Source organism: Saimiri boliviensis, chromosome 4, assembly GCF_048565385.1.
Source record: "Saimiri boliviensis isolate mSaiBol1 chromosome 4, mSaiBol1.pri, whole genome shotgun sequence".
NCBI classification, from domain to species: domain Eukaryota; kingdom Metazoa; phylum Chordata; class Mammalia; order Primates; family Cebidae; genus Saimiri; species Saimiri boliviensis.
Genome location: NC_133452.1, coordinates 133114139 through 133128226, shown reverse-complemented (window position 1 = coordinate 133128226; position 14088 = coordinate 133114139). Strand labels below are relative to the sequence as shown.

Here is a 14088-nt window from a genome sequence, read left to right as displayed (position 1 = left end):
AACTCCTTGGAAGTGTGTAACGTTCAGCTCAGGGCCGCCAACGTCTGTCCATGCAGGACTGATCTCCATTCTCTCAATGACCCTAGGAGACAGGAATTATTGTTATTATTATTTTGAGACAGAGTTTCACTCATCGCCCAGGCTGGAATTCAATGGTGCGATCTCTGCTCACTGCAACCTCCGCCTCCCAGGTTCAAGCGGTTCTCTTGCCTCAGCCTCCCAAGTAGCTAGGACTGCAGGTGTGTGCCCTTACGCCCAGTTAATTTTTGTATTTTTAGTAGAGATGGGGTTTTGCCATGTTGGCCAGGCTGGTCTTGAACTCCTGACCTCGAGTGATCCACTCAACTCGGCCTCCCAAAGTGCTGGAATTGGCCGGGCGTGGTGGCTCAAGCCTGTAATCCCAGCACTTTGGGAGGCCGAGGCGGGTGGATCACGAGGTCAAGAGATCGAGACCACCCTGGTCAACATGGTGAAACCCCGTCTCTACTAAAAATACAAAGAACTAGCTGGGCATGGTGGTGCGTGCCTGTAATCCCAGCTACTCAGGAGGCTGAGGCAGGAGAATTGCCTGAACCCAGGAAGCGGAGGTTGCAGTGAGCCGAGATCACGCCATTGCACTCCAACCTGGGTAACAAGAGTGAGACTCCGTCTCAAAAACAAACAAACAAAAAAAAGTGCTGGAATTACAAGTGTGAGCCACCATGCCCAGCCAACACAGGAATTATTTGTCCTTTGGAGCTGCAGGCAGTAAATCAGGGAGCTAAGCACGATGGCTACTACCAGGAGGTGGGGACCTTACCCTGGAATCTCGAGGCCGTGTCCTACACTACACCAAGCTGTACTTGCCTCTTCTCCCTTGACACTCCCGTGGCCTGGCTTGCGCCCTCATTTCATTCAGCTCTTCTCACATGTCATCTCCTCGTATAGGCCCTCTCTGACTTTCCTGTTTAAAAGTGTGTCCAGGCCGGGCATGGTGGCACACACCTGTGGTCCCAGCTACTTGGGAGGCTGAGGTCAGAGGATCACACGGGGCCAAGAGGTGGAGGATGGGGTGAGCAGTGATTGTGCCACTACACTCCAGCCTGGGTGACAGAGCAAGTCTCTGTCTCAAAAAATGAAATAAAATTTATATTTATATTTTAAAAATCCACATACTTGGCTGGGTGCAGTGGTTCACGCCTGTAATCCCAGCACTTTGGGAGGCTGAGGCGGGTGAGTCACCTGAGGTCAGGAGTTCGAGATTATTCTGGCCAACATGGTGAAACCCCATCTCTACTACAAATATAAAAATTAACCTGGAATGCCTATAATCCCAGCTACTCCGGAGGCTAAGGCAGGAGAATCGCTTGAACCTGGAAAGTGGAGGTTGCAGTGAGCCAAGATCATGCCATTGCATTCAGGCCTGAGCAACAAGAGCAAAATTTGGTCTCAAAATAATTTAGGAAAAAAAAAAAAAACTGGGCATGGTGGCTTGCACCTGTAACCCCAGCATTTTGGGAGGTTGAGGTGGGCGGATCACAAGATCAGGAGTTCAAGACTATCCTGGCCAACATGGTGAAACCTCATCTTTACTAAAAATACAAAAATTAGCTGGGCATGGTGGCAGACATCTGTAGTCCCAGCTATTCCGGAGACTGAGGCAGGAGAATCGCTTGAACCCGGGAGGCGGAGGTTGCAGTGAGCCAAGATTCTGCCACTCCACTCCAGCCTGGGTGACAGAGTGAGACTCCATTAAAAAAAAAAAAAAAAAGAAATCCGGGCCGGGCGTGGTGGCTCACGCCTGTAATCCCAGCACTTTGGGAGGCCGAGGGGGGTGGATCACGAGATCAAGAGATCGAGACCATTCTGGTCAACATGGTGAAACCCCGTCTCTACTAAAAATACAACAATTAGCTGGGCATGGTGGCGCACGCCTGTAGTCCCAGCTACTCGGGAGGCTGAGGCAGGAGAATTGCTTGAACCCAGGTGGCGGAGGTTGCGGTGAGCTGAGATCGAGCCATTGCACTCCAATCTGGGTAACAAGAGCGAAACTCTGTCTCAAAAAAAAAAAAAAAAAAAAAAAAAAATCCACATGCTTGGACCATCCCTATTCCCTCCCTCTGCCTACAAAGCATCACACCATTCGTCACTAGGTGAATCCCACTACAGGTACCAGGTAAGCATCTGTGTGTTCCCCTCCTCCCCCACTGGAAGGTAGCCCCCTGAGGGGGCCCGGATCCCTTTGACTGGCTGTGGTATCCTCGCCTCTAGACCATAGGCTTGTGAAATAATCCCCGGGAGAGAATGTGTGAGTGATGACCGTGAGGTCCACTTGCAAAAGCAGCCAGTGCCTGAATTTTCCTGAGGGCTCCGAGCCTATCTCGCCTCACCTCACATGCCTGGCTCACCTGACAGCTAAGGGGATACCTGTGTGCCTTAATGGTGACCCTAGGGAGTGGATGACATTAGTGAGGGAAAGAGCAAAGGCTCTGGAGGAAAACACCTGCGAGGGGTCTCTAGGCTGCCCTCTGGTGGCAGTTCCTGGAACAAGACCTTAGAGCCGCTGCCTTGGCTCTCAGCATTGCAAGGAAGTTTAGAGGTTATTAAAGGAATCCCGCTGAAGTCCCATCCCAAGGTTACACAGAGAACGAATGGCAAAATAGGGACAAAAAGACTCAGGTCACAGTCTGATGATCTCACTACCATGCTATCCTGCGTGCCCCCATTACAGCAGTTAAGATTATGCTGCAAAAGGAAAGGTGGGGGTGGGGTGGGGACTGGGGGTTGTTGGGGAGGGAATTGATCACTGCCTCTGAGGATATTAGACGGGAAAACCCTTAGGAGGTGCATTTGGTTGAATTCACCAAGTTTCTGAGTCAGTGTCAGGCACCTGGTGAGCACTTAATTAAAGATTAGCAGAAGAGGCCGGGCACAGTGGCTCACGCCTGTAATCCCAGCACTTTGGGAGGTCGAAGCAGGCAGATCGCTAGGCCAGGAGTTCAAGACCAGCCTGGCCAATATGGTGAAACCCCTCGACTAAAAATACAAAAAATTAGCCAGGTGTGGTGGCGGGTGCCTGTAGTCTCAGCTAGTTGGGATTCTGAGGCAGAAGAATTGCTTGAACTTGGGAGGTGGAGGTTGCAGTGAGCTGAGGTCTTGCCTGAGTGACAGAGCGAGACGCCGTCTCAAAAAAAAAAAAAAAAAATTAGCAGAAGAAAAAAGTACACAGTAAGAGAGCTTAAGTTCATACCAAAGCACGTCTTCGATCAAGTGATTTTGAAACATGAAATTGGCAGAGAAGTCAGGAGTCCCTCCTCGGCTGCAGGGTGTGCCCTTCTCTAATTTAATTTTTTTATCAAATTGTATTGCCATGATGTGTATGTTTGTCCTCCCTAAACACAGAGCCCCTTGAGGGCAGGGAGGACTGAAACTGCTTCCTGGGACTGTCACTGTCACCTAGCACCCCACACAGCAGATGCTCCATGAATGTTGATTGTGTGGGCAAAGGGATGAACAAATGAGTGGTTTGGAGTTTTCCTGGCCAGAGAGCTTCAAAGCAGGGCAGACAACCATCTCTTCTGTCTAGTCCAAAGACATCATTCGCTGCCCAAAGGCGGAGGGCTGTGCCCGGTGCTTTCTCAAAGTAACTCAGCTTCTATAATTAGATTTGACTGTGATACTTGTTCTAGGTTCTTCTCTTTTCCATTGGCCAAGCATTTAATAACTATCGGTTATGACCAAGTTTCCCGGCTATTGTTCTGTAGATCTGTGATCCCATTCTGTTATTGAATTCCATGACTCTGTGTTGACATAGATGTGACTTTGTCCCTGCTACATTCACTCCTAGGTGAGGTTAGCCAAGGCAGGTGGAGAGGAACCGGCATTGTCTAATCTGAATGGATAAGCTGGCACAATGGGTTTCCCTGGGAAAATAACTCCATGCCACCCAGGCCCACTCGGTCTCCTCCCCAGCTAATAAAGACAGCCTGTTTGAGTGCCAAGATCCGCTGCCTATTAATAGGTACTAAAATCTCCAATTACCTCATGCCTTCTTTTTCCCACTCACCCACCTGTCACGTCAGTCTGGGAGGAATCGGTTTGCAGCCAGGCAGTGCTGCATCCTGTCTTGACTTTGGCACTTGTGATATCACTGGCACAGGTCAGTTACCTCTCTCAGTGGAGATTCCTCATCTGTGAAATGGGGCTAATTGTTTGTTTTATTGAGTGCTTTCTAGGACAGGTACTAGGAGAGAAGCAAGGGATACAAAGAAAGACAAGGCACAGTCACTGCCTTCAAGAAGCTCATACTTTCCAAGGAAATAAAGACATGGAAATCCACACAGTGCTGTGGAATTAAAGAAGGCAGCAGCTGGGCGCGGTGGCTCATGCCTGTAATCCCAGCACTTTGGGAGGCCGAGGTGGGTGGATCATGAGGTCAGGAGTTCAAGACCATCCTAGCCAATATGGTGAAACCCTGTCTCTACTGAAAATACAAAAATCAGTCAGGCGTGGTGGCGCATGCCTGTAGTCCCAGCTACTCGGGAGGCTGAGGCAGGAGAATCACTTGAACCCAGGAAGTGGAGGTTGCTGTGAGCTGAGATTGCACCACTGCATTCCAGACTGGGCAACAAAAGGGAGACTCTGTCTCAAAACATAAATACATAAATAAATGGAAGTAATGAGGGAGGATGGGCACGGTGGCTCACGCCTGTAATCCCAGCACTTTCCAGGCTGAGGTGGGCAGATCATGTGAGGTCAGGAGACCAGTCTGACCAACATGGTGAAATCCCGTCTCTACTAAAAATACAAAAATCAGCTGGGCGTGGTGGCATGTGGCTGTAGTCCCAGCTACTCAGGAGGCTGAGGCAGGAGAATTGCTTGAACCCGGGAGGCAGAGGTTGTAGTGAAACAAGATTGTGCCACTGCAGTCCAGCCTGGGCAACAAGAGGGAAACTCTGTTAAAAAAAAAAAAAAAAAGCCGGGTGCGGTGGCTCAAGCCTGTAATCCCAGCACTTTGGGAGGCCGAGGCGGGTGGATCACAAGGTCGAGAGATCGAGACCATCCTGGTCAACATGGTAAAACCCCGTCTCTACTAAAAATACCAAAAAAAAATTAGCTGGGCATGGTGGCGCGTGCCTGTAATCCCAGCTACTCAGGAGGCTGAGGCAGGAGAATTGCCTGAGCCCAGGAGGCGGAGGTTGCGGTGAGCCGAGATCGCGCCATTGCACTCCAGCCTGGGTAACAAGAGCGAAACTCCGTCTCAAAAAAAAAAAAAAAAAAAAAAAAAAAAAAAAAAAAAAGCAAAGGGGTAATGAGGATGGGGAAGAGTGGAAAAGGAGTGGGATAGTGGGACCCAAGGTCATGAGTGGAGCCGAGGTAAGTCTCGTGGAGGGCCACTTCAGCTCACAGGGCTGGGCTATTGACGCCTTCATATTTGTCCATCATTGGTTAAGGCCTGGGGCGGGCTGGGGGAGTGGGAGGGTTGGTGGTATGTGAAGATGTGGGAGAGAAAAATTTCCAAGTGCCTCCAGCTCTCTGCTCCTGGAAAAGGTCCCGGCTGAGGCATAAGCAGGGCTGTTGTGGGTTATTTCGCTCCAGGAGTCCATAGGCACAAAAATGGTAAAGGGGTTCAAGAAGAAGCATGCAGAACACAGTCTCTGCCCCATGAGGTTCATGGCCTGGGGAGGGAAGACAGACATGAAGAAATCATTGCCCTAGGGTGACGGGGGGTGAAGGGTGTTGGGGGTCGGGCGGGGCTTCGGGAGGGAGTGCTGTAGGTAGAGGCATCCCTGAGGAGATATACAGCTGGTTTGGGAGAGGAAGGCCATTCCAGACATAGCGAACAGCACACACGAAGGGTGACGCACAGAGTCCCAAGGGCTGGTCCCCAGAGCTGGTGGGTCTGGCCAGCAGAGCACATCACCTGGGGGCAGCTTATGCGTCTGGGCCCTGCATGAGGCTCCGGGTCCACCCTTCCTGGACCATCCTCCAGACACACCACTGGCTCTTCCCTCGGTCCTGCTCCGGGCCCTCCTCCCGGAAGCCTCCCCTGACTGGTCCAGCTCACCGTGACTCTTCTGAACTCATAGCGTTTACTGCCAAGGCTATGACATTGGTGCTTACTCATGTCATTATTAGGACATAAGCATTTTTACTGTCTTTGATGTTATTTAACCTTGTTAATAAATCCTATCTCTCACAATTTTAAGTTCCTCTGAGTGGAAACTACATATTTTTAATCTTTATATTCTTATATTCTCCCGTGCACCCAGCATTGGTGGACATAGTAAGGAAGTAAGCGAATGAGTGAATGAATACATGGGTGAATCCGGTCCAGCCTGGGCCTCCTAGGCTCCCCCTACAGTTTTTTTGTTTGTTTGTTTGTTTGTTTGTTTGTTTGTTTTTGAGACAGAGTGTTGCTCTTGTTACCCAGGCTGGAGTGCAATGGCGTGATCTCGGCTCACCGCAACCTCCGCCTCCTGGGTTCAAGCAATTCTCCTGCCTCAGCCTCCTGAGTAGCTGGGATTACAGGCACGCGCCATCATGCCCAGCTAATTTTTTGTATTTTTAGTAGAGACGGGGTTTCACCATGTTGACCAGGATGGTCTCGATCTCTCGACCTCGTGATCCACCCGCCTCGGCCTCCCAAAGTGCTGGGATTACAGGCTTGAGCCACTGCGCCCGGCGTACCCCTACAGTTCTTATGTGTTCTCACGTTATTCCGAAACCCTAAGCTTAGTTCTGTTTCACTGGGGCCACATGTAGGTTTTGTTTGTTTGTTTTAGATGGAGTCTCACTCTGTCACCCAGGCTGCCGTGCAGTGGCCCAATCTCAGCTCACTGCAACTTCTGCCTCCGGGTTCAAGGGATTCTCCTGCCTCAGCCTCCCGAGTAGCTGGGCTTACAAGCTCCCGCTATCATGCCCAACTAATTCTTTTGTATTTTTAGTAGAAACAGGGTTTCACCATGTTGGTCATTCACCATGTTGGTCAGGCTGGTCTTGTCCTCCTGATCTCAGGTAATCCACCCCATCTTGGCCTCCCAAAGTGCTGGGATTACAGGCATGAGCCACCACACCTGACCTCACTTGTAGTTTCTAATGGGAGTTAGAGCATAAGCAAACTGGATTCTAAGGAGTGAAATTTAAGTTTATGCAACCTCAATTTCTTTAAAGCCCTCTTCATCCCCAACCCTGGTCAGTTACTTGATTGACAGTAGAGCATTGGGATCTCTGGGCTCCTGCCCTTCTAACCTGACTGCCTCCTTAAAGAATTTTGAAGAACTATGTCCCTTGCACATTTTTATTGTTTTAAGACAGGGTCTCACTCTGACTGGAGTGCAGTGGTACCATCTCGGCTCACTGTAGCCTTAACCTCCGAGGGTCAAGCAATCCTCCCACCTCAGCCTCCTGAGTAGCTGGACTACAAGCACAGGCCACCACACCTGGCTAATTTGTTAAATTTTCTGTAGAGTCAGAGTTTCACCATGCTGCCTAGGCTGGTCTCAAACTCTTGGCAACAAGCAATCCACCTATTCGGCCTCCCAAAGTGCTGGTATTACAGGCATGAGTGACCTCGCCTGGCCTCTTGCACATTTTTAAGTCAACATTTAACATTTGTGATCATTTAATAGCATTGTAAAGGGTAGACTTTTCAGGGAATTGCAAATACATATTAAAAATTACATGACAGCCGGGCGCGGTGGCTCAAGCCTGTAATCCCAGCACTTTGGGAGGCCGAGGCGGGTGGATCACGAGGTCGAGAGATCGAGACCATCCTGGTCAACATGGTGAAACCCCGTCTCTACTAAAAATACAAAAAATTAGCTGGGCATGGTGGCTCGTGCCTGTAATCCCAGCTACTCAGGAGGCTGAGGCAGGAGAATTGCCTGAACCCAGGAGGCGGAGGTTGCGGTGAGCCGAGATCGCACCATTGCACTCCAGCCTGGGTAACAAGAGCGAAACTCCGTCTCAAAAAAAAAAAAAAAAAATTACATGACTTTTTATTTATTTAATTTATTTGTTATTATCATTATCATCATTATTATTTTGAGATGGAGTCTCACTCTGTCACCCAGGCTGGAGTGCAGTGGTGCAATCCTGGCTCACTGCAACCTCTGCTTCCCAGGTTCAAGTGATTCTTGTGCCTCAGCCTCCCAAGTAGCTGGGACAGGTGCCCAGCTAAGATTTTTTAAAATTTATTTTATTTTATTTTTTTAATTTTCTCTAAGTCATCTTTGTCTGTAAAGGTTTTCATATTTTTAGTAGAGACAGGATTTCACCGTGTTGGCCAGGCTGGTTTCGAACTCCTGACCTCAAGTGATCCACCCACCTCAGCCTTCCAAATGCTGGGATTACAGGCATGAGCCACAGTGCCTGGCCATATCACTTTTTAAAATTAAAAACAATTTGCTATGCTAACTCTGTCAGAGACTGCACATCACTGTAAGTATAGCAAATGGGCTGGACGCAGTGGCTCATGCCTGTAATGCCAACACTTTGGGAGGCTGAGGCTGGCGGATCACAAGGTCAAGAGATCAAGACTGTCCTGGCCACCATGGTGAAACCCTGTCTTTACTAAAAATACAGAAATTAGCCAGGTGTGGTGGCATGCACCTGTAGTCCCAGTTACTCAGGAGTCTGAGGTAGGAGAATCACTTGAACCTGGGAGATGGAGGTTGCAATGAGTGGAGATTGCACCATTGCACTCCAGCCTGGGCGACAGAATTAGATTCTGTCTAAAAATATATATATATATATATATATATATATATATATATATATATAGCAAATGGAATGCAATACCGTAGAACTTTCATATCTGTTAGCATCCTTTAAAAAACACGTGAACAAGCCCTTGAACAAACGTTAGAAACACTGTTCAGGTGTTTGTATTTCAAACCCAATGTAGTGTGGGTTATTCTACACTGGGTTTGTATTGCAATTAATCAAAACTAGGAATATTGATAACAATTAAACATAAAAAGTTGGCCAGGCATGGTGGCTCATGCCTGTAATATCAGCACTTTGGGAGGCCAAGGTAGGCTGATCACTTGAGCTTGGGAGTTCAAGACAAACCTAGGCAACATGGCGAAACCCCATCTCTAACAACAAAAGAAAGTCATGTATGGTGCATCTGTAGTCTTGGCTACTCCAGAGGCTGAGACAGGAGGATTGCTTGAGCACAGGAGGTTGAAGCTATAGTGAGACATGATCGTGCCACTGCACTGCAGCCAGGACAGCAGATAGAGACGCTGTCTCAAGCAAACACACACAAAGATATGAAAAGTAACTTGTTGAAAATGCATCTCTTGGCTGGGCGAGGTGGCTCACACCTGTGATCCCAGCACTTTGAGAGGCTGAGGTGGAAGGATCACCTGAGGTTGGGAATTCGAAACCAGCCTGACCAACATGGAGCAAATCTCATCTCTACTAAAAATACAAAATTAGTCAGGTGTGGTGGCTCATGCCTGTGATCCAAGCTACTCAGGAGGCTGAGGCAGAAGAATCCCTTGAACCCAGGAGGCAGAGGTTGTGGTGTGGTGAACCGAAATTGCACCATTGCACTCCAGCCTGGGCAGCAAGAGTGAAACTCCATCTTAAAAAAAAAAAAAAGAAAGAAAGAAAATACATTTCTTGGCCAGATGTGGTGGCTCATGCCTATAATCCCAGCATTTTTGGAGGCCAGGGCAGGCAGATTACATGAGATTAGGAGTTCAAGACCAACCTGGCCAACATGGCAAAATCCCATCTCTACTAAAAATACAAAAATTAGCGGGGCACGGTGGCATGCACCTGTAATTCCAGCTACTTGGGAGGTTGAGGCAGGAGAATCTCTTGAATGCAGGAGGTGGAGGTTGCAGTGAGTGGATACTGTGCCATTGCACTCCAGCCTGGGTGACAGAGTGAGACGACATCTCAAAAAAAAAAAAAGTAAAAAGGGAGCCAGGCGCAGTGGCTCATCCCAGCATTCTGGGAGCCCGAGGCAGATGGATCAGGAGTTTGAGACCAGGCTGACCAATATGGTGAAACCCTGTCTCTACTAAAAATATGAAAATTAGCAGGGCGTGGTGGCACATGCCTGTAATCTCAGCTACTCAGGAGACTGAGGCAGGAGAATAGCTTTAACCTTGGAGGCGGAGGTTGCAGTGAGCTGAGATGGTGCCACTGCACTCCAGCCTGGGACAGAGCAAGACTCTGACTTGAAAAAAAAAAAAAAAAAAAAAGAGAGAAAAAAGAAAAAGAAAGAAAACCCATCTCTTAAAGGGATGGAAAACGTCAATTTATTTCCCATTGACCTTTGGCAGCTCTAGGAAGGGCACTCTGGTCAGGTCCAGGACAAGCAGGAGATTCATTCTAGGGAGGGGCACATGTTCATCTGGAAACTGATTCTCTTAAAACGGGTCCTGCTGACAAGTCCCTGGGAAGGTTTGCATGTGCCACCCGGGATATCCAAGCCATAGGCCGTTAAACAGATGAAACTTGCCTTCCCAATCTTCAATACAGAGTTCCCAGAAGGGGAGAAATGTGGGCCTGAATGTTCTTGTGACTGGGGTAGTGACCACATTTCCAACCCTCCTCCTGCTGAGTATCATAGCCCCACGCACTGGATATGAGCAAGATGAGAACTCAAGTTACTTCCAGGTCTCTGTAAGTTTAGGACTGTGAGGCAGGCACCCGAATAGTCAAAAACTTAAGTGTTAGTTAAAGCAGCAGTGTAAGCCGGGCGCGGTGGCTCACGCCTGTAATCCCAGCACTTTGGGAGGCTGAGGCGGGTGGATCACGAGGTCAAGAGATCGAGACCATCCTGGTCAACATGGTGAAACCCCGTCTCTACTAAAAATACAAAAAAAAAAAAAAAAAATTAGCTGGGCATGGTGGCGCGTGTCTGTAATCCCAGCTACTCAGGAGGCTGAAGCAGGAAAATTGCCTGAACCCAGGAGGCGGAGTTTGCCGTGAGCCGAGATCGCGCCATTGCACTCCAGCCTGGGTAACAAGAGCGAAACTCCGCCTCAAAAACAAAACAAAACAAAACAAAAAAGCAGCAGCCTAGATTCGGAATTAAGAAAACATGATTTTTATTTTTCGTGTCATGGACGCAGCAGCTGTCTACTGATAGTTCCCGCCGCCGGCCGCCAGGTGGCAGAAGGGAACACAGGACCGCAGCCCTGCCCCAGCGACCGCGCGGGCGGGAGGAGGGGTGGGAGGCAGGTGGGGCCGAGGCCGGGAGGTGAGGTAGCCTTAGGCTGGCAGAGGAAAATACGGGCGAGGCGAGGACTAAGCACAGATCTCAGGAGGGGACAGGATGTCCTGAGAACACCACCGTCTGGGTTCAGAATAAAACTGAGGGAATGAGCAAGAGGTTTAAGGAGACAGGCTGAATTGGGGAGAATTCACGGGGAATCCGAAGGTGAAGAGGGCGTGGGTGCCTGGAGAGGCCTGGGAGCAGAAGGGCCGGGGGGACGCCGCTATCTGTACTCTTCCCGGGGTGGGTCCAGGTCTGGCTCTTCCTGGGGTCGGTGGTCCACCTCAGGGGCAGGCGGCCAGGGGTTTTCTGGGGGCTGGGGTCCTGCCGGCCAGGGGTCATCAGGCCGGGGAGGTTGAGGAGGATCCGTTCGAGGCGGTTCAGGGGGCCAGACTCCCGTTTCAGGCAGGTCTCTCCAGGTACGACTCGGGCTGGGAGGCGGAGGTTCTTCAAAAAGAGGGGGGGCCTCTGGCCAGGGGTCACCGGGGACCGGGGGGCCCTGAGGCAATGTTGGGGAGCCTGCCTCCTCTCGGTCCTCTGTGGGTTGGGGAGAGGGGTGGTCCTTGCTGCCTGAGATGCCTGTAGAGGAGGAAGGAGAAAGGTAAGAGGGGGTGAGGGCTTCTCTCCCGCACCCCAGCCCAGGCCCAGCCCAGGAGGAAGAGCCTCTCTGGATGGACAGAGCCTGAACTGACCCACAAACAGACCAAAAAAGTCTCTTTCAAAGAGCTCTTAACAGTAAATACTGTTAAGTATTTACAAACGTAAATACTTAAAATGGCATAAACACCCATCCCCGATGGATCTGAGCCATTCACTCGACCCACTTTACACTGACCAGACTTCTCCAGATAAGCTCCATCACCCCTGGTTGGGGTACCCCACAGGCTTTGCCCTCAGGCCAACCTGCACCCCAAAGTGGGCTACACCTTGGTGCCCCCAGCACACAGGCCCCATCATTGCAGTGACCCCAGCTCCTCAACACAGATCCCAGCTCCGAGGAAACTCATTCCCCACACATTAATCCTGACCCATTTCACCACATGGAGCCAGCAAACCATTTCTCATTTCTTTTTTTTTTGGGGGGGGGGGACGGAGTTTCACTCTGTCGCCCAGGCTGGAGTGCAGTCGCATGATATCGGCTCACTGCTCTGCCTCCTAGGTTTAAGAGATTCTCCAGCGTCAGCCTCCCAAGTAGCTAGGAACACACCCAGCTAATCTTTGTATTTTTTAGTAGAAATGGGTTTTCACCATTTCGAAAAGGCTAGTCTTGAACTCCTGACCTCGTGATATGCCCACCTCAGCCTCCCAAAGTGCTGGGATTACAATCGTGAGCCACTGCGCCCAGCCAGCAAACCATTTCTGGTGAAAGCCAAACACACCTTCTGCACCCCACCCCAAGCATCCAGTTCACCTCCCCCATCTTAACTATCCCTCATCACCCCAAACTGCACTCCCTGCCTCTGTTCCCGCCTCACCTCCGGCATGCAGGCAAAGGACCAGGATCCCCAGGAGCTTCCAGTTGAGCATCATGGCTGTGTACTGGCCCCCAAAGCTGGGGTGGGCTGAGTCTGGGTGCCTGAGAACCCCAAGAGGCTTTATAGGGGAGGAGGGGAGGCGAGGCCAATCCAGTGACACAGGAGTACCATGAGAACAGAACTGGTCAGACCCGTTGGGAAGGCCCGGGCTAATGTGTCACCTCTGAAGTTGGCGTCTCTCATTTTAGTCCCCCAGCCCAAGACCCAGCTGCCCGCTCTCCCTATCATGACCCAAACCCTGTGTCACCCCACCCTGGTTTTCATGCCCTCCATCCACACCCTGCAGCAGTCAGTACCCACTTTGGCATCTCTGTAATCACAGAGATGTTCACCTTCACCCTTTGCAACTATTGGAAGCCAAAGAATGGGAGCAAACCAGGCGTTGGGAAGCACCGTAATTAAAGGTTGGGAGGCAGCATGCCTGCGCTGGGGAAGGGGGTGCCTTTCAAACCTGGGATACAGCAAGGACGGTGTCAGCTACTACCCCAGCCTCCCCACTTGCCCCCATGCTTAACACTCCCTTGGGGCTTTGTTCTTTCCTGGGCACCTCCCTCCCCTGGGATCCAGGCATCCTGCTCTCTAGCCTGTCCTTCAGGCATGCAGGGGACTTCCAAGCAGTGACATCCGAGGAATTCCATCCGGGAGCCACCCCATGACTGCAGATGACTGCAGAAGAGGAAGGACACAGAAGGATATCCTGGTCCCCTCTCCCCACCCAGACCTGTTTGCGTGGGTCCCACCAGGCTCCAACAACCTCAGCCCCTTCCTCCCCCTCAGGAATCCTCCTGTCCGCCTCTAGGGCCTCTGCTCCAACTCTGCTGTGCTCGCCTCCTCCCTCCCATTTTCCTTTCAGTCTCAGCTCCTTGGTCTAAGCCTCCCAGAGACCCCTAGAATGTTTCCCTCGAGGACCTCTCTGCCTGGTAGTCTGTTAGCCTCTCAGAAGTAACATGTCCAAAATAATATTTGATTCCTCCCAGGTTGTTCCCCATCTGGTCTGCTACCCCACAGTAAGGGACACCCCTGTCCCCTCCAGGACTCACACAGAAACCTTCACTTCTCTCATCCACCATCCACAGCCCATCTACCTGCCAGCCCCTCCGTGCCCTGTCCAAACCCAACCCATCGACCTGAGCCACCATCTCCCCCCAGCCTCCCCAACACCCTTCTAATTGGCCCCCCTGCTCCCACTCATTATCCCTCTCCCCAATACAAAACCTGCCCTCCACAACCAGCAAAGGAGCTCTTAAAATGTACATCAGGCCAGGCGCAGTGGCTCATGCGAGCACTTTGGGAGGCTGACATGGGAGGACCACTTGAGCTCAAGGAGCTGGA

The 14088-nt window shown here is 50.6% G+C and overlaps 1 protein-coding gene across 1 annotated transcript; it reads right to left on the bottom strand.

The window, feature by feature from the left end:
• Positions 1-11037: 11037 nt before the first annotated feature.
• PSORS1C2 (psoriasis susceptibility 1 candidate 2) lies at positions 11038-12932 on the bottom strand. The gene is made up of 2 exons (XM_039467847.2): positions 12697-12932; positions 11038-11800 (listed from the first exon to the last, which is right to left on the bottom strand). The coding sequence occupies exons 1-2, from the start codon at positions 12749-12751 to the stop codon at positions 11445-11447; spliced, it is 411 nt and encodes a 136-aa protein (XP_039323781.1). The 5' UTR covers positions 12752-12932; the 3' UTR covers positions 11038-11444.
• Positions 12933-14088: the final 1156 nt, after the last annotated feature.

Bases quoted from the DNA above. Each gene is read 5' to 3' on its own strand.
- PSORS1C2 (XM_039467847.2), bottom strand. From the start codon at position 12,751: ATGATGCTCAACTGGAAGCTCCTGGGGATCCTGGTCCTTTGCCTGCAT. The intron at 11,801-12,696 runs GTGAGGCGGGAA...CCTCCTCTACAG, and splicing joins CCTTTGCCTGCATGCCGGAG to GCATCTCAGGCAGCAAGGAC.